Source organism: Podarcis vaucheri (genome assembly GCF_965113315.1).
Source record: "Podarcis vaucheri genome assembly, chromosome: 2".
Taxonomy (NCBI): domain Eukaryota; kingdom Metazoa; phylum Chordata; class Lepidosauria; order Squamata; family Lacertidae; genus Podarcis; species Podarcis vaucheri.
In genome coordinates this window covers 129380638-129400884 of record NC_138760.1, presented here as the reverse complement: position 1 = coordinate 129400884, position 20247 = coordinate 129380638, and the positions used below count along the sequence as shown (strand labels likewise).

General features: G+C 45.4%; 2 protein-coding genes across 2 annotated transcripts in view; one reads left to right on the top strand and one right to left on the bottom strand.

The window, feature by feature from the left end:
• The window catches only part of LOC309526236 (alpha-2-macroglobulin-like), a gene marked incomplete at its 5' end in the record, with an annotated part of 58009 nt that extends 51816 nt beyond the window's left edge, over positions 1 to 6193 (top strand). The window contains 6 exon segments of the mRNA XM_082212150.1: positions 378 to 505; positions 798 to 888; positions 1911 to 1979; positions 5116 to 5218; positions 5443 to 5484; positions 5711 to 6193. Coding sequence (XP_082068276.1) covers positions 378 to 505; positions 798 to 888; positions 1911 to 1979; positions 5116 to 5218; positions 5443 to 5484; positions 5711 to 5796 — 519 coding nt within the window. The 3' untranslated portion in view covers positions 5797 to 6193.
• A 2180-nt stretch (positions 6194 to 8373) lies between these two features.
• Positions 8374 to 18149, bottom strand: LOC309527277 (vomeronasal type-2 receptor 26-like). Its single transcript, XM_082213974.1, has 5 exons — positions 17093 to 18149; positions 15806 to 16594; positions 11941 to 12168; positions 10084 to 10210; positions 8374 to 9705 (listed from the first exon to the last, which is right to left on the bottom strand). Exons 1-5 carry the CDS (start codon positions 17552 to 17554, stop codon positions 8792 to 8794), a joined length of 2520 nt encoding a protein of 839 aa, XP_082070100.1. The 5' UTR covers positions 17555 to 18149; the 3' UTR covers positions 8374 to 8791.
• Positions 18150 to 20247: the final 2098 nt, after the last annotated feature.

The following is a 20247-nucleotide window of genomic DNA, read 5'->3' as shown; positions in this document are numbered from 1 at the left end:
ACCTTGCCTCTTCAGAACAAGTCCTGCAAAGTCCTATTGGTCACAGGGCCTGGCTCTTGCACGCACACCTGACACCTTGGTTGGCTGTGCTACTGCCCTCCTGGTTCCAGAGGCTCTTACCCTCTGAGTTGCTGTCCAAGTCACTGTTGGAAACCTGGGTCATGCCTCATGCAGAGAGAGAGAGAGAGAGACCCATCAGAAGTCAAGGAGATAAAAGAACTACACAACTTTTAGAAGACATCTGAAGGCAGCCCTGTATCGGGAATTTTTTAAATGTTTGATGTTTTACTATGTTTTTATGTGTGCTGGAAGCCACCCAGAGTTATTTATAAATAATAAAATTACTAATTATTATTAGAGTCCTGTTTCTTTTCCAGACCACTTTGAAATACAACGTGCATCCACACCAGGAAGAGGCACCGTTCACGCTGGAGGTGCGCACAGTTCCAGAGACCTGCGCTGGACCCAAAGCCCACAAAACATTTGACGTTGCCATCAATGTCAGGTAGTCCCTTTCATTGGCCAAGGCTATTTGGGAATCTGGACCACCCCACAATCAGGATGTATTAGAACAGAGGTTCTCAACCTGTGGGTCCCCAGATGTTGTTGGACTACAGCTCCCATCATCCCTGCGCTCTGGCCTTGCTAGCTAGGGGTGATGGGAGTTGTAGTTCAACAACATCTGGGGACCCACAGGTTGAGAAAGGCTGTATTAGAAGATGGATAGATGGTTACGGGGTGGGCTGTCAGGGGCGAAGAGTGGTGCGATTGTTTCCCCTCTCTCTTTGGGTTCTCAGTTACACCGGCAATCGACTGGCCTCCAACATGGCCATCGTCGATGTTGAGATGCTCTCAGGATTCGTCCCAGTGAAGCCATCCGTAAAGCAGGTAAGAGCTTCGTTTGTGTGTGAAGGCCCCGCCACAAACAGCAGCCTACTTCCTTGGCTGTAGGAGACTTGAGAAGACAAGAGCTGCCTTTGCCATATTGCCTACCTGCCCCAGGCATCCTCTCTCCAAAAACAGCCACGAGGATCCCTCTGGGTGTCTCACAAGCGGGACTTCTCCTTGTGTTTGTTAGGCTGTCTCCAAACTTTGCTACTCTGAGGCCTGCAACCTTTGTTCACAGAGGACGCCAGTGAGCTTTTGCAGCTGATGGATACAGTAATTGGCCATGGGATTGTCCAATCCCGTTTTGGTTTTAAAGTCAGCTGATCTAACGGGCATAATCATATCTTGGGGCTGCGAATGTTGTACTAGCTTGCAATGTCCACTAGCCACTAGGTAAGTCACTTGGAGACCTTCGCGTGACAAGTGACTAATAAGTCGAATGAATGAATGAATGAATGAATGAATGAATGAATATAAGCCAAGAACACCACACAGCTCAACCTCCTCTGCCAGGACTACAGAGAAGGCTCTCCTTGCCCTCACCTTAAGGTAGACTATGCTGCTCTCCCTGAGGCTTCAGAGATCGCCTTTCCCCATATATGCCCACTCGACCCCTTCGACTGGTGGAACTGGCATTGTTACATTTGCCGCATAATACCCGTTCTGCATTTGTAAGAACTCAATCTTCTAGTGTGGCAGCACCTGCACTGTGGAACTCCCTGCCTCTTGACACCAGGCAACTGTTAAAAACATTCTTGTTTTGACAAGCCAACCCAGGTGCTTAGGAAGCGAATGCGAGTTTTAATCTGTTTTAGCTTTAATCTGTTTTAATCTGTTATAGCAGACTACTGCTATATTAACTTTTTGAAAGTTTCAAATTATTGTTGCTGATGTTTCTTATTCAGAGATTTATGATTTTATCTTTTTCATGAACTGCTTTGAGGTTGCTTTTTTACAGTCAATAAGTGTACGAATTTTATGAAATAAAGAAACAACAACAATCTTCATTTTGCGCCCACCAGCTGGAAAGCCACAATCTGGTCCAGCGCACGGAAATGAGCACCAGTCATGTCCTGCTGTATTTGGAGAAGGTAAGCAAAGATGTCAGGCTTGGGCAATTCTCTCCTCCCCCGGGAGAATCAAGGAAGAAACAAGAAAGTTCGTATTTATGGTTTTATTCAGTCATTGTGTTGCAAGACAAAGAACCCAGCCCTGAACTCCACAGTGATGTTGCTCGCTTTGAGGTCCTCCCCGTCTTTCCCCTGCAACAGTACCTGGCTCCATGGAGGGCCTCAGAAGACAAATGTCATTGAGCCCTTTGCCCTTGAATTCTAAGTGAGCGGAGAGTCCGTGGGGATGGTGGCGCTTCTATGCTCTGTCTCTGCTGCCAGTTCTCCCCCTCCTTCTCCTAACAGCTCATAACTTGGCAGCTCTGCGTTCTGCTGTAATGCAATCCTGTTTCTCTCTTCTCCTGAAACTGCTGGAGAAAGGGGGGGCAATCCCCCCACCCCCTCCTCCTCCAATGGATGCAGAAGAGAAAGAGGAGGCGATCCCTAGCCCTCCTCTTCTGTCCAGTCCCTGACAAAAGAGGGCAGAGACAGGAGGCAGGAGAATCTCTCCTTTGGTCCAGTATACCTGAAGGAGCGTCTCCACCCCCATCGTTCTACCCGGACACTGAGGTCCAGCTCCGAGGGCCTTTTGGCAGTTCCCTCACTGCGAGAAGCCAAGTTACAGGGAACCAGGCAGAGGGCCTTCTCGGTAGTGGCACCTGCCCTGTGGAACGCCCTCCCAGCAGATGTTAAAGAGAAAAACAGCTACCAGACTTTTAGAAGAAACCTGAAGGCAGCCCTGTTTAGGGAAGCTTTTAATGTTTGATGTATTACAGTATTTTAATATTTTGTTGGACGCTACCCAGAGTGGCTGGGGAAGCCCAGCCAGATGGGCGGGGTATAAATATTATTATTATTATTATTATTATTATTATTATTACTACTACTACTACTTCTACTACTATTACTAGGAGGGACGCAGGTAGCGCTGTGGGTAAAAGCCTCAGCGCCTAGGGCTTGCCGATCGAAAGGTCAGCGGTTCGAATCCCTGCGGTGGGGTGCACTCCCGTCGTTCGGTCCCAGCGCCTGCCAACCTAGCAGTTCGAAAGCACCACCGGGTGCAAGTAGATAAATAGGGACCGCTTACAAGCGGGAAGGTAAACGGCGTTTCCGTGTGCGGCTCTGGCTCGCCAGAGCAGCGATGTCACGCTGGCCACGTGACCCGGAAGTGTCTCCGGACAGCGCTGGCCCCCGGCCTCTTGAGTGAGATGGGCGCACAACCCTAGAGTCTGGCAAGACTGGCCTGTACGGGCAGGGGTACCTTTACCTTTTTTACTACTATTACTATTATTATTATTTGGGTGCACCGGGGGGCAGAGTGAGAGGAAGGTGGGATTTTCTCCTCACACTCATTCCTTTGGAAACATGGATAAGCTACCAGGGCACTGGTTGAGCTCCTCTCTCTCTCTCTCTCTCATTGCAAACCAGCCATTGCACCTCCAAACTGCATAATGGGAGTACTGCAATATTGATTCTGTGATTCCACAATCACTTGGCTATGTGAGAGGAGGGAAGAGAGGATGATGCTGTTCAAACCTTTCCTCTTCTTCACCTCAAGGAAGGACAGAGGGATGGTGGGGAGCCTGTGGAGGAGATTTCCTTCCCGCATAGAAGGTTGGAGTTCGTTGGGACAGAAGGCTTGGCATTCAGGGTACCGCTCTGAACGCTGCTCATTGTAGCCGCTGGAGATGTGCAGAGCATCAGATGGGGAAGATTGTAACTGTGTGTGAGAGAGGCACTGACAAACCAGAAGCCCTAAACAATCCCACCAGTGCTCCTTACACACCCATTGCAGAAGGGGGCCTCTCAGATACGGCGAAATGAACCTTCTGGAGAAGCCGTCCTAGAGAAAAGACAAAGTTTTGTTCATGCCCTCCGCCATTTCTTTGCTGGGTGTGTGAAGGTCTGTCTTAGCTGCCAGTTGACTCATATCTGGAACTAATTATTATTATTATTATTATTATTATTATTATTATTATTATTATTATTATTAATACCCTGCACATCTGCCTGGGTTTCCCCAGCCACTCTGGGAGGCTCCCAACAGAATATTAAAAACTTCCCTAAACAGGGCTGCCTTGTTCCCTGTAACCTCACTTTTCACAGTGAGGGAACTGCCAGAAGGCCCTCGGAACTGGACCTCAGTGTCCAGGCTGAACGATGGGGGTGGAGACGCTCCTTCAGGTATACTGGACAGAGGCTCTTTAGAGCTTTAAAGGTCAGCACCAACACTTTGAATTGTGCTCGGAAACGTACTGGGAGCCAAGGAAGGTCTTCCAGGACTGGTGTTATATGGTCTCCGCGGCCACTCCCAGTCACCAGTCTAGCTGCCACGTTGTGGATTAGTTGTAGTTTCTGGATCACCTAAAAGGTAGCCCCACATAGAGCGCATTGCAGTAGTCCAAGTGGAAGATAACCAGAGCATGCACCACTCTGGCGAGTCGGTCTGTGGGCAAGGAGGGTCTCAGCCTGCGCACCAGATGGAGCGAGTAGACAGCTGCCCTGGACACAGAATCTCTCCCCCCCCCCCAAGATATTTATTAAAGTTTTTTAAAATATAACAATGAAAAAAATAAAAAATTAAAAGGAACAAAATACAACATAAAAACAGTTAAAAAACAGATAATTTTCCATAACATATCTTACGCTTATTTCCCCAGACCTCTTCATACCTCCCTTCTTTGTATTCCACTTCAATTTGTTTTTTCAGCAAATCCTTACCATTAAGCTTTTACCCATTTATAAACCTTTTTTTTCGTATCTCCTAAAGCATTACAGCTGGAAACCCCTTAGTTTCTATCCAACATCCTTCTAACATTCATTAATTTTACAATATTTCTGTAAATAGTCTTTAAATTTCTTCCAGTCTTCTTTCACCAACTCTTCTCCCCGGTCTCGGATTCTGCCAGTCATTTCTGCCAATTCCATGTAGTCGATCACCCTCATCTCTGGACACAATAAAAAATTTCCTTCCAGTAGCACCTTAAAGACCAACTAAGTTAGTTCTTGGTATGAGCTTTCGTGTGCATGCACACTTCTTCAGATTCTTCTGGACACAGAATCTCAGCAGTCTTGTGATTCTGTATCTCAAGTGATGATCCCACCTGCTTGTCCACAGGTGACCAACATGACCCAGAGCTACACCTTCACTGTGGAGCAGGATGTGCCTGTCCAGAACTTAAAGCCGGCTGTGGCAAGAGTCTATGATTACTATGAAACAGGTGAGAAAGACCCCCACATTGAAGACCATTAAGGTTCACATATCCCACTTCTTAGTTAACTCCCAAAGCAAAATTTAGAACTGTCGTGCAATAGGTGCTTTTATGAGCATTCTGCAACCAACCCCTTAAAAACCACCCACTTGTCTAAAAGTGGTGATGGAGAAAGCTCTGGGGGGCAGAGGCTGGCCTGACCATCTTTCTCTGTTGCTTCCCTCTCTTTCCAGATGATAGTGCTGATGCAGAGTACAGCGCCCCCTGCAGTACAGGTAGAGTATGAACAGAGATTGCCTTGTGCAAATCTGAACTGGCTCGAAACTACCAAAGGCCATCCCAGACCATAATCCAGCTTTCTTCGGGGGGCAGGACATGATATAGGGGAGTGGTTTCCAAACCTTTTAGGGCCTCTGCCCCCTTGGTTCCCCCAAAATCATCCTCCCCTCATAGTTGTCAATGTTTCCCTTTTTAAATGGAAAATTCCCTTATTCCAAATAGGATTCCTCGCAAGAAAAGTTGACAGCTATGTCCTACCCTACCCTATAAAAAGCATTATTCAAAACAGCAGTTTTCACGACCCATGAATGAAGGCAATAACACAATAAAATTCAAAACAGTGGCAATGAATTGCATGTTTATGCAAAACCCAGTTCAACTCTTTCATTGGTTCAACAAAACGGATGAGTTTGATGCAGTGCTGCCAGTTTTTTAAAGCCTGATAGTCATTTGCACTTCCAGCACCGCCCCCCTTGCTGCCCCCTTGCCTCTTAGCACCACCCCAAGTCATCCCACTGCCCCCCAGGGCATGGTACTGCCCATTTTGGGAACAATGGATTTAGCGTCCTGGATTAAAGCGACTTGAATGGAGGCCACGCCTCCTGTTGGGCAGATTGAGGGGCCCCACCTGGGCTGCCAGGTTTGGGGAAGGGCATGAAATGGCAGTAGTTGGGCATATGGGGGGGGTTGGAGGGGGGCTGCCATCTGTATCTCCTGCCTCTGTTTCCCCAGAGCATATTGGGACACTTGTGGGTGAATGCTTGGCCAAAGGAGATTCTTACGCTCTTTCCTCCACTGCAGCCGAAACTAAACAGGGGAATGAATGACAGCCCATCGCTTCCCAGGCAGACTCTGCTGGCGTCTGGTCTCCTCGCTGACCCAAACAGGGCTAATTTAGCCAGCGAGCCCTGGTGATCGTCTAATGTTTATTGGATGGATTTCCCCCCTAAATTGATTTTTTAATTCTGAATTTATTGTTACTCACGTTTTATACTGCATTTTATGCTGTTTCTTGTTGCATCAATTAAGTGTTTTTAATTTGTTGTTAGCTGCCCTGAGCCCAGTTTTCTGAACCGGGAAGGGCGGGGTATAAATAAAAAAGTATTATTATTATTATTATTATTATTATTATTATTATTATTATTATCTTCCTTCCACCGGATAAGGAGGGGGGACAGAGCAGTGGCTGTGAAGAGGGAAGAAGGATTTCTCCAAATGCAAGGCTCATCCACATCTCTGTTTTCCCCTGGGAAAAAGCCACTTTTTACCGCTGAGTCGGAGCAAACATTGATTGGGTTTTCTCCATCTTGAGGTTTGCTCTGATTTAGCGCTCAAGAGAGGGTTATCCAAGGGAAAGTAGTGGGGTAAAGGGATTTTTTCTAGAAATGGGACAAGCGGAAGTGTGTGGCCCAATTTGTTTATTCCACCCCTTGATAGTCCCAAAGGTCTGAACTGCAGCCTGCTCTGGCAAAACCCGGAATAACAAAAGGAAGAAGAGCGGATCGCTACAAACTCAGGCACCTCCTCTATTGTTTTTTCTTTTCATTTTGAGACCCTTCTGTATGGCTTCAATTTCCCTCTACAGGATAAAATAAAAGAGAATCCTATTTTTGATTCCAGTCATGTCCCAAGCATATCTCTGTGGGCATTTCTGGGGTGAGATGTGGTGCGAATCCAACCATTTATTTTTGGTGTTTTATATTCTCTGATGCATTTTAGTTTTCCAACTGGCCAAAATCAAACAGCATTAGGGTTGAGCAGCCAGTTGAGCAGCAAACGCATAAAGCAGGTTGCTGCTGAAGGGTGCATGCGGTTTGTGTGTGTGTAGCTTCAGATGGAGCAGATGAAAGAACATAAGAAGAGTCCTGGTGGATCAGGCCCATGGCCCTTATAGTCCAGCATCCTGATCTCACAGTGGCCAAGCAGATGCCTCTAGGAAACCCACAAGCAGTGTGGCTTGTTGATGGAGTCCGGCACGTTTCCCTGCGCCACACTGGACTCCCGTGGGTAGCTCACTGTCAGCGTCCTTCAGCGTCCTTCAGCAGAGTCTCCGCAGCAGTAGAAAACTGTTGCAATGTGTGCGTAATAAATCAGACTGCACGCAGGCTTTCTTGCTTATCTCCAACAGTCTTTAATCGTGTAGAAAAACATCATAAATTAGCCCGGCGAAAGAGCGCACATCTTTCGCCTCTCGGTCAAAACCGAAAGAGAGATCACACACAGAGAACGTTCCTGTATGTGAACATAACCACGCCTCAGAATGTGAGACGTCACTCAGAACTGTTAACCCTGTAAGTTCTGATTCTCTTCACAAGCAGGACCTGAGCATTATAGATTTTCTTCTCCTGGTCTACCCCCTCCAGGAGATGATGGGAAGAACAATGTGGATTATATGAAGCATCTGATGATGTTGTCAGAAACAGGCAAGAAGGAAGCAGGAAGAAAGATGTTTGGAAATTAAAGAAAACCCAGACAGGCATGAGAGGAAACAGCCAAAGAATGGGAAGAAGAAATCCTCTACTTCTCAGGGTGCGGATGACAGAAACAGAACAAAAATGAGTCCAGTGTATATTGAATCACTTAGACCCAACCCCGACTAAAGAGAAACTGATGGACTACGCAGAATTAGCAAAATTGACACATAAACTACGGGACAAGGACAACTGTGACTTTAAAGATGAATGGGAACCTTTTACAAAGTACTTAAATAAACAACAAAGTGAATCGGACTCCTTGGCAGGTTTAGAATAAGCACTCACAAACTTCTTATTGAGAATAACCAGTCAGATAAATTAAGGATTCATACAATTCTGTAACATGCATTTGTAGAGAAATCAGAGACTGGAGCTGAGGGAAGTTGGGGGGGGAGGGGAGGGTGGGTCATTTTATGGGGGGAAGTGGGAAGTGGGGGGAAATCAAGGATGATAAGTTTTAAGATAGTATGTTTTGTTTGAATTCTTAATAAAAATATTTTAAAAAACACACATTTAGACACATCAGAATTAAATAGTCATTGCAGGATCCACACAGGGGAGAAACCATATAAATGCACGGAGTGTGGAAGGAGCTTCAGTGTGAGTGAGGCAGGTTTTAAAAGATTCCCTGGAACATTGAGTTCTAGTGGATCTCCTTGCAGAAGAAATTCCATAACACTGGATCCACTGCAGAGGAGACCCTACACCACAGCCTTGTTAATTTCACAAAAGGAATAACATCTTGGAACCATCCTAGATAAAGATTTGGCCTTATCAGAAGCTATGGTTCTGGTCTAGATATCAGTGGGGACAGAACTTGTCTCCATTTCTAGTTCCTATTGTCAGATGTTTGCATCATTAGATGCTCTTTTGTATTCAGTTCAGGTCTGAATACAATAATGTAGCACTTGGGCATGAAGATGCAGCCCAGAAGCCCAGCACTGGAAGCGAAGATAGAGAAGATCTGCACAGCCACCATGTACTTCCCCTTGGTGCTCAGGTAGGTGGGCACAAAGGACACCCAAACACTGCAGAAGACCAGCATGCTGAAGGTGATCAGCTTGGCTTCATTGAAGGCCCCAGGAAGCTTCCTGGCAAAAAAAGCTACTGTGAAGCTGATGGCAGCCAGGAAGCCCATGTAGCCAAGGGCAATGTAAAACATGGCAACAGACCCTTCATTGCACTGCAGGGTGATCTCTCCAGGCTGGGAGTGCATGTCGGAATCTGGGAATGGTGGAAACATTCCAAGCCAGATGGTGCAGATGAGAACTTGGACAGTGGAACAGGAAATGACAATGGAGTTGGCCAAACTCTTCCCCAGCCATCTCCTCACCCTGTTTCCTGGCTTTGTGGCTAGGAAAGCTAAGACCACTGTGATGGTTTTGGCCAACACGGAAGAGACGGCAACTGAGAAGATGACACTGAAGGCAGATTGTCGGAGAAGGCAGGTCATCTTCCTTGGCCGCCCAATGAACAGGAAAGAGGACAGAAAGGAAAACAGGAGGGAGACAAGAAGGATATAGGTGAGGTCCCGGTTGTTTGCTTTGACTATGGGAGTGTCTAGGAATTTAATGAAGATTCCTAACACAATCCCTGTGGTTAAGGACAAGAATAGGGTGAAGGAGGTCAGGAGGGTCCCCAAGGACTCTTCATAGGCCAGGAAGGTGATAATCTTAGGGACACATTGATCTTGATCTTTGTTTGGATGCTGATCTTCTGGACATTTGGTGCAGTGGTCTGCATCTGAAAAGAAAAGCAGTGAGTTCAGCATCATTCATATATCACTATTATCTCTGTTCTGTATTACATTCTGTTATGTTAAGAAGTCCTACATGCAACAGGAGAAGGAGTGAGAAGATGTGACGAGCCATTTAGTGTCCAGTAGGAGTTAGAATAATAGATTCATATAACTGAAGAGTTGGAAGGGACCCAGGTATCAACTGAGTCTCACCCCTGCAATGCAGGAACCACAGCTAAAGAACCTCTGGCAGATAGCTGTCCAACCTCACTTCAACGGGAAGAAGGAGGCACCCCGACCCCATCAGTGTGTACATAATCAGAAATGCTGGCGCTGACATATGAATCCCTTCTCTTTGCCTTCTCCAAGGGCTCCCCTCTTACCTTCCAGAGCAGAGATTGTCCCTTTCATGCACCGTGAGCAACTGTAGCAGCAAAAGGGTTGGCCTTCATGAATTACCTTGGTGTATCCCTGGCGACAGCTTTTGCTGCACCTTGAATGAGGCGGGGTCTGTTCATAAAAGGAAGGAAGTGGGTGGAGAAAGCGAACAGAGAAAAGTTTTTATCTTTCTCTTATAACAATAGAACTTGAGCACTAATTTTTTTAATTAGTGTTTTAAGTGGTTTACAATAGTTCTTCAAATAGTCCTGAAATGTTCCCCATTCTAAATTAAGAATTCTCCGACTCCCGGAACTGTTCGAAAACCAAGGTGCGGCTTCCAATTGGCTGCAGGAGCTTCCTGCACTAAAGCGGAAGCTGTGGAAGCCATGCTGGACGTTTGGCTTCCGAAAAATGTTCGCAAACCAGAACACTCACTTCTGGGTTTGCGGTGTTCAGGAGCCGACTTGTTTGGGAGCCAAGCTGTTCAACAACCAAGGTACCACTGTATGGCTAAGACTATGGGAAAGCCTAGGTTGGCCAGTCAGTCTCTCTGTACATGAGTCAAAAGGCTGAAAGGAGATCCAATTGTTTGTTTGTACTGCTATTACTTGCCAGGAACGTCCTACACGTGAGTAGGAATCCGATAGAGACACATGCACGGCTAGCATGTTCTCTCTTTCCTGGTCGGTTGTTCGGGAGCTTCAAAAGCTTTCTCCAGCCCGAACATTACAGCAACCAAGAGGCATCAGCACACTTTAGGATCAGCAGAGTGTTAGCAGTCCGCGTGACAGACTCAACAGCACAGCAATATTGGCTAAACTACTTTATTTACACATAATACACTTGGAGTGTTCTGACTTAGCTCCTTCCCCTTTCTCATCAGACAGCAAAGAGAAAGAACAAAGGACAACAGTCCCACATCACGGAACACAGTAATATAAACATTCTGTCTCCGTCACTTCCCACAATGTGGAATGAAAACATACACTGTCATGTGATAAAATAATCCCATGACTGCAACACGGGGCAAGAATCCTAACATTACTATACTACTATATACCGTATTTCCCCCTCTATAAGACGCACCAGACCACAAGACACACCTTGTTTTTGGAGGAGGAAAACAAGGGGGGGGAAATATTCTGAATCTCAGAAGCCAGAACAGCAAGAGGGATCACTGCGCAGTGAAAGAAGCAATCCCTCTTGCTGTTCTGGCTTCTGGGATTGCTGCACAGCCTGCATTCGCTCCATAAGACACATACACATTTCCCCTTACTTTTTAGGAGGGTAAAAGTGAGTCTTATAGAGCAAAAAATATGGCATTTGCTTATACCCTGGCTTTGGCCCCGACAGGAACTCAAGGCGGCTTATAAAAAGATAAAATTGGACAACACAGGGCAAGGACGTTCATTGCATACCCTCCAACATTTCTCTGATGAAAATAGGGATGTCCTATTCCATGATGATGATAATAATGGTGGTGGTAGTACTAACAATAGTATTTATACCCCACCCAGTTGACTGGGCTGCCCAACATATATAAAAACATAACAAAACATCAAACATTAAAGATCTTCCCTATACAGGGCTGCCTTCGGATGGCTTCTAAAGATTGTCTAGTTATCTCATTGGCTCTGGGGTTGGATAACTCCATACCCTCCAAAATTTCACCCAAGGAAAATAGGGGTGTCCTAAGGAAAAGCGGGACATTCTGAGATCAAATCAGAAACTGGGGTGGCTTCTGTAAATCCAGGACTGTCCCCGGGAAATAGGGACACTATTGTGTCTGTCATTGTCCCCTTCACTTGTTGGCTTTGAGTCTCTAGTAAAAAAAAGAAAGAAAATTCAGTAGGTCTCACCTGGTTACACCACCCAGGCCACACAACGGCATCTGGGTCTATAGCAAACGTTATTGTTGAGGGGTTGTGTCTCTCTGCACTCCCAACCTTCACTTTCTCAATTGATTTATTGGGGAGCACTAACACGTTCACAACATCGAAGGCGGCTGCCAGGTGTCCGTTCTCATCCAAGTGCAGCCCGTCTACGGAAGTATTGTCAAAGTGGAAGTTTCTCAGGAAAGGGTGAAGCTATTATGGCAAAGAAAACAGCAGCATTTGGTATTGCAAACCTGCCTTGTTGGACCTCCAAAATTTCTGAGCATCAGTAAGCAAGCATGTTCTGGAACAGCGTTTCCCAAACATGGGTCTCCAGAAGCTTTTGGACTACAGTGCCCATTGCCCATGACCACTGGTCCTGCTAGCTAGGGATGATGGGTGTTGTAGTCCAACAACAGCTGGAGAACCAAGTTTGGGAAACACTGTCCTAGAATATGAACAGCCCAGCATCCTGTTCTCCCATTGGCCAAACCAAGCCTGTCGGAAACCCACAAACAGTGTGAAGTAATGAGGTCCGGTATGCTTCCACTGCCACTGCTCAGCTTCTCTGGACTGTAGCAGAGTGTAGGCACACCATGTGCTTTGTGTTTGAGCATGCAGGAAAAGAGAGTCTGTACACAGCTTCTTCACTAATCTAAGAAGCTTTATTATGTACAGCAGCAATAAATCAGAAACTCCAGAGACAGAAGAAGGAGAGTTTGGATTTGATATCCCAGTTTATCACTACCCTAAGGAGTCTCAAAGCGGCTAACATTCTCCTTTCCCTTCCTCCCCCACAACAAACACTCTGTGAGGTGAGTGGGGCTGGGAGACTTCAAAGAAGTGTGACTAGCCCAGGGTCACCCAGCAGCTGCAGCTGCAGCTGCAGGTGGAGGAGTGGGGAAGTGAACCCGGTTCATGAGATTACAAGTCTACCGCTCTTAACCACTACACCACACTGGCTCCCATCAGCATCTTGTCTACCATCTTGGTCAAAACTGAAAGGAGACTGAACACAAAGAACAGATTTCAATATGAGGGAAACCACTCCCCAGTGGGCAGGACGCTTACTCTGAGCTGTTTAAACCTGTAAGCTCTGATTCTCCTCACAAACAGGACCAGAGCACACTTGCAATGCTCTCCACAGCAGGTATTTAGGAGCAGAACAGGGTCATCATGGCTTAGTAGCCATTGATAGGCTTCTCTGTGGACTTGTCTGTTTTTCTTTTGAAGCCATTCCAATTGGTGGCCATCACTGCCTTCTGTGGGAGTGAGTTCCATAGATTAACTATTGGTTGCATGAAGGAGTGCTTTCTTTTGTCTGTCCTGACTCTCCCAGCGTGGCCCGTGGCCCTTTCCATCATGAAGAGAAGGACAGAGTGAACTGGCGAGAACTCTTTGGTCTAGCCAAGCGTCCAAAGAGCAGCCTTTGGAATGCAGTGCCGCAGACAGCAATGGGGGCTGGTCAGTTAGAGCAAATGGGGCTCCAGCCCACCAACCTTCAGCCAGGCTCCCTGTGCGCATTTTTACTTTTAACCAATCCAGTGGCCGGCATTGCCTCTCAGCTTCCTCCGCTTTGGAATGTTGCATTCGTAGAACTCATCTGAGGCGTTCACAAAGTAAAGGAAGGATTGAACTCTGATTAATAAGAATACACACAGAGGCTTGAACCAGCAAGACTCTGGGAAGGGTGCGTATAATAATCTCTGTCCCCTCGGCCCAGGTCATTTTATTCACAAAAGAACTTTTTACAGAGTGTTCGTAAGAACCAATCAGATTTCTTCTGAGCATTTCAACAAACCCTTGTGGGGACAAGTTAAACTAATTAAGCACACATATTTCTGGGATAAACAAAGAACAGAACTACAGAGGAGGACACCTGGCAACCCCAGAGGTGATAAACAAGCAATATACATGATAAGGAGGATGGCCAGGATGACAGTGATCATTGTCACCTTAATGTGAAACCTGTTTCCTGGCCCTAAGATAACATCCTAAGATTAACATATCAGAAAGCTACTTCAAAGAAGCTTGCCCACTATCTTAGATGATCCAGGACGCCTGCCTGGCGAAGCAACTGGCAGTGTACATGACTTGACTTGTCAAGCAAGAGAGATGGGCAGTAGAGGAAATGGCCAGAGATGCTGTGGGTTGTGGGATTTGATCAGAAATTATTGTCAATGTATCAAACCCAGTCAACACAATGCATTAATCATGGACACAATGGCTTGATGCATATTTTATAATTCCTCATAGTAATCCCACCTGACCCCACACTCTGGATATTTGCACTCCTACATTCATCGAGGAAGAGGATGGGGACCAAACATTCATTTGACTATGCCTGCCATTTACCCCCCTGCCTCCTGCCTTATGAGGTCCAATGACCACAGCTAAGGAGGAAATGATGCTCATTGGAAGAACTTTGGGCCCTCACTAACTCTCAGCCTATTGGGGATGGAGGAGAAATTCAATTTCAGTTTGTGATCAAAGATGAATTTATCAAATTTGCACGTTCCAAAACAATAAGAGAACCGGAGCAGAGCCAGCCTTCCAAATCTGCACTAAGCCCAATTTCGCAATGCGGTTCCTCCAACCAAACAACATTCATGAACATTTGTATATTAGGGGGAAATGTGCCATATCCATGAAAATAGCATACAACATGTTAATTTAGGAGCACTTGCTTCCAGATTTGTGTACATTAATCAAAACCGCATACAAAAATGTGTTAATTAGAAGAAATTCACACTAAATTGCTGAAGAATTTTCATGATGTTTTCATCAGGTTTCATGAGCAACAGCAACAACAACTGTTGTCCAGCCTCTTCTGGGAAAGAAAAAAAACTTAAACACGTAGCAGAACTCCCAAAAAATTGACCTTTTACTTGCTACTGAAGGCAAATGAGCATAATGGTCACAAATCAAGTACATTCAGGACTGGCACAGTTCATAAAAAGCCAGTTGAAGCACTTACAAAAACTTATAAACTAAGCATACAATACACAGAACATCACACCAGGAGGAAGAGAGACCCAGGCTCCTTCTGGCCCATATTTATAGTCAATATGACCTTAACTGGAAGAGATAAGAAAACCAGTTCAAGCCAGCTGTACTCAGATTCTCTGAAGGTATAACCCAAACAACCACGAAGCTTCTTTTGTACAGAGAAGCTTCCAGAAACTTCCAGAAACCTCTTGAATGAATTAGAATAGGAAAGATTACTACACGTCAGATCAGTACTTTCTGCACTAAGAAAAGCAAACTGACAATAACAACAACATTTTTATTATCTGCACCCTGCCCATCTGTCTGAGTTGTCCCAGCCACTCTGTGCAGTTTCCAGCATATGCAAAAACATAAAACATTAAACATTGAAAACTTCCCTATAGAGGGCTGCTAAATGTTGCTAAAGGAAGGCAGACAACCTAACTTGTGAGGAACACAAATGGAAGAAGAAGAAGAAGAAGAAGAAGAAGAAGAAGAAGAAGAAGAAGAAGAAGAGTAATAGTAGTAGTAGTAGTAGTAGTAGTAGTAGTAGTAGTAGTAGTAGTTTGGATTTGATATCCCAGTTTATCACTACCCTAAGGAGTCTCAAAGCAGCTAACATTCTCCTTTCCCTTCCTCCCCCACAACAAACACTCTGTGAGGTGAGTGGGGCTGAGAGACTTCAAAGAAGTGTGACTAGCCCAAGGTCACCCAGCAGCTGCATGTGGAGGAGCGGAGACGCGAACCCGGTTCACCAGATTACGAGACTACTGCTCTTAACCACTGCACCACACTGACTCCCATAGAATCAAGGTATTAAATGAACTGGCAATAATGTTAGCAGTGAAGGAGAAAAGAATACCTGCCATGGCTGTACCCTTTGGAAGACCAAGTCGCTTCCACCTCCCCTCACCATCCTCCGGGATCTGGATGCAAATGTAGCCCTTAAGGCAAGCACCAGAGCCCGGACCAAACTGTAAATCATGTAGCTGTCCAGGGTCAAGCTGCCTTCGTCAACCTCCTGATAAATGCTCTCCTTCTTCTCGACGCATCTCATTTGACCTCTCGCCGTCAGTGCATACTTCAAATGAAAGCAATGAAATCCTTTCTTATCAAACCGCGGTTTGACGTTTTCATACCTCGTCCCCCTTTTGAACTGCATTAGGAAGGCCAATGAAGTGTGGATGTTTTGCATCTCAAACATGCGGTAAAGAGCACTCAGGTTGATGTCTTGCAAAGCCGTCATGATCCAAACTTTACCTGCTGTGGGCTGCTTGCTCCTCACAGCCCGGAATATGACGTAAGCTAAACCGAAAACAGATTGAGAGTCCCCAGAGAAAATGGCGACGTTGACTTTCCTCTGCACAAGGAACGCAATCATGGGGGAAATGTTTCTGTACAAAACGAGTGCTGGGATTTTTTCCGAGAAGGCCACGCAGATCCCCTCCCTCGCCAGCACTTCTGTCAAAGTCCTCATGAGCCTCTCTCCGTTGTCATTTTCTGGAACGACGAGGCCAACCCACCTCCATCCAAAATGCTGCAGAAGTTTGGCAATCCCCAAGTATTTGGTCTCAGTGCTTGGGACCATCCGGTAGACAAAAGGGAGCTGAGATTTGTCTTTCAGAGCTGGGGAATCAAAATCGTAGCTGACCTGTGGAGAAAAGGAAGGTTTTGAATCTCAGGATAAAGCCGAGGTGCTTGCAAACCTTAAATATCACAGCCAGCTGTTGAAATGGCTGTTGTCATTTATTGTGTGTGTGTGTGTGTGTGTGTGTGTGTGTGTGTGTGTGTGTGTGTGTGTGATTTGGCAATCAAAATCCTACACTATGCATTAACATCTGCTTCACATGTGGTTATACTTTTTTAAAAAGCAGCTTTAGAAATACAAAAAAATACAGCATGTCAGTACATAATCTGCTCAAGTCCGTTCGACTTTCAAAATGTTCGCAAACCAAGGTGTGGCTTCTGATTGGATGATTGGCCCCAGAAACAATGGCAGCAGCCAAAACGGACGTACGGCTTCCGAAAAATGTTCTCAAACCGGAACACTTACTTCCAGTTTTGCTGTGTTTGGGAGCTGATTTGTTCGTCAACTAAGCCGTTCAGGAACCAAGGTATCACAGTACCAGCCACACTCCCCATTTCCTACCTGTGGGGTTTTGTAGATGCCCAACATATTTGAAATCTGGCCAGAGATTTCAGAGTCAGCCCCTTCGAGGACAGCCAGCAGGTTATTGCGCCTTCCGCAGCCGTAGTTTGGGATGTTTGCTTGCCCAGTAGAGAGAAGGTCTATTGTAGCATCATAAGTCGTCCTTGCATCAAAGTAGTTTTCGTAGATGTTGTAGCCCAGAGTGACGTTGAGCAAGAGCCCTGGATCCCTGCTGACTCTCTGAGTGGCAAATATGAAGGGCAGGAGCTGCCTGAACTGCACGTTTGATAATCTGCAACAAAATTTGTGTCCCACGTTTAACGACCATCCAGCTAGACGAATACCCACAGCATTCAGCCTGGCTCTGACTGTTAACTGTCTCTCACTTTGCTGGTGTTTGAAGCGCATTCTGTGTGTGACATCATACACTGATGTCACAATGATACATCTGCATTTATCCATGGTAACGTCACTGGCCAAAAAACTCCAGCAACTAGGTCACCAGCAGCCTGGCTCTCCAGCAAACTTAATGTTTTAGTTCATAGCCTGAGCATGAAGAAGAATACAGAGATCATCAGGGGGGTTAGGCTAAGTGTTTACCAGTGTGCGGATGATACCCAGCTCTACCTCTCTTTTAAATCAGAACCAGTGAAGGGAGTGAAGGTCCTGTGTGAGTATCTGGAGATGGTTGGAGGATGTATGGTGGCCAACTGGTTGAAGTTGAATCCTGACAATCCTGTTTTTGGAGGGATAGGAGGTGGGCTGGTATGGAGGACTCCCTGGTCCTGAACAGGGTAACGGTGCCCCTGAAGGACCAGGTGTGCAGCCTGGGAGTCATTCTGGACTCACAGCTACTCTTGGAGGCGCAGGTCAATTCTGATCTGCTACACAGGTTGAGACTGTCTTGCCAGAGTAGTGCATGCTCTAGTTACCTCCCACTTGAACTACTGCAATGCACTCTACATGGAGCTACCTTTGAAGGTGACCTGGAAACTACAACTAATCCAGAATGCGGCAGCTGGACTGGTGACTGGGAGCGGCCGCCGAGACCACATAACATAAGATCTACATTGGCTCCCAGTACGTTTCTGGGCAAAATTCAAAGTGTTGGTGCTGACCTTTAAAGCCCTAAATGGCCTTGACTCAGTATACCTGAAGGAGTGTCTCCACCCCCATCGTTCAGCCCGGACACTGAGGTCCAGCTCCGAGGTCCTTCTGGCGGTTTCCTCATTGTGAGAAGTGAGGGAACCAGGCAGAGGGCCTTCTCGGTGGTGGCGCCCGCCCTGTGGAACACCCTCCCATCAGACGTCAAGCAAATAAACAACTATCTGACTTTTAGAAGACATTTGAAGGCAGCCCCGTTTAGGGAAGCTTTTAATATTTGATGAATTATTGTGTTTTAATATTTTGCTGGAAGCCACCTAGTGTGGCTGGGGATGTTGGAATCCATGGTTTACGTGCAGCTTTGCAAGTGTCTCCACAGCCTGGGAAGACAGAGCATGAAAGGAATCTGCCTAGAGATAAGGAGACCCAGCAACAGCTCTGTGATTGGCTGAGGTCCCTCAGATAGGCAGCATGACCTATGATACTGCTTGTTAGTGTTGGTGAGTGTTGAGGAGTTGCTGAGAGTGAAGAAGTTGTGTTGTAAATAGTAACTTGTAGATAGACTTGTATTTTTGCTGCTGTATATAATAAACTACAAGAATCAAGTTGCTAGTCGTCAGCCTTGTTCCTGATTGTTGTCTTGACTGAGAAATCTCAAGAGTTGCCTAAGAAACGCTGCAGTACTCTGCTATACTCTGCTAAGCTGTGCAACAGGCAAAAGCACTTCAAAAGTTCACCAGGGGAAGCCCAACCAGCTGGGAGGGGTATAAATAATATATCATCATCATCATCATCATCATCATCATCATCATTCAATGACAACACCAGTCAGTGAAGCGACATATATTGTATGCCATATGAATTTGATTGATCCATTGAGTTTACTTCTGCACTGCTATTTTTCTAGAAAAAGAGGTGTCACCAGTCACCATGAACGCCTCCCTCATTCTCTTATAATGGCAATGGCACCACTTGAGAGGAGCTGTGACTGAGTTCCGGCAAGCTCCGGCTGATAAAAATGCCATGTTTATATGTCATTTCCCCACAATGAGCTGTGCCCAAAGCTGCTTACATTCAAAACATCAAAATACAAATATATACAAAATACAGAGCATGCCAGGAAAATTGAAAAACTGCCAAAAAGCTGAAGGATTTTGAAGAGATAAGGGATTTATTAACTGGCGACAATTTCATCAATTAAATGATATTTTCAAGACAGATAAAAAGAGGGGTTTCAGTCATGAGACCTCGAGATTTGAAAAAGATTTGTTGGAAAATAATAATAAAAAAAACTGTTGAAAATGTATGAATTGCTTTTGGAATGGCATACAAAGGATGAACAAGTTAAATCTGTAATGATACACTGAGTACGGGATTTGGGGACACAATATCCAACTTTCAGATTGGGAAAGGTTATGGAAAACTGATTTGAAATTCTCGGCATGTTGTACACTGAAAGAAAACTGTATGAAAATGATGTACAGATGGTATTTGACTCCCTGTAAGTTAGCAAAATTGTATAAGGCATGTACAAATATCTGTTGGAAATATAAAGAAAAAGAAGGCACCTTTTATCATATGTGGTGGTCTTGTGAGGCATTCTGGGAAATGATATAGTCCAACCCCTTGCCATGCATTTTTTACAATTTTTACATTTTTAAATTTTTGCTTTGTGTTTTTTAAAGCTGTGAACCATCCTGAGAGCTTCAGGCGAAGGCTGGGCATGCAAATTTAAGTAAAAGTAACGATGATGATGATGATGATGATGATGATGATGATATTTTAATTTAGGTATTTTGTGGTTTTAGTATATTCTGATTTTAACCTGTGAACTGCCCTGAGACCTGCAGGCATAGGGCGGTATATAAATCCTAATAATAATAATAATAATAATAAACAACTTTCTGCCAAAAGAGGGGATATTGTTCAGTTTTAGGACTAGAAAAAGAGAGAGATTGGGGCACAATTGGAACGTATGAAATCAGAATCAGCAGGAATTGCAACAAATCCACCACTGCCCCTTAATTAAAGGTAAAGGTACCCCTGACCGT

Excerpts from the sequence above, each read along its gene's own strand:
- LOC309527277 (XM_082213974.1), bottom strand. The coding sequence starts at position 17,554 with ATGGATAAATGCAGATGTATCATTGTGACATCAGTGTATGATGTCACA. Across the intron at positions 12,169-15,805 it reads AAAGGGTACAGCCATGGCAG|CTTCACCCTTTCCTGAGAAA; the intron begins GTATTCTTTTCT and ends TTGCCATAATAG. Across the intron at positions 10,211-11,940 it reads GGCCTGGGTGGTGTAACCAG|ACCCCGCCTCATTCAAGGTG; the intron begins GTGAGACCTACT and ends TTTTATGAACAG.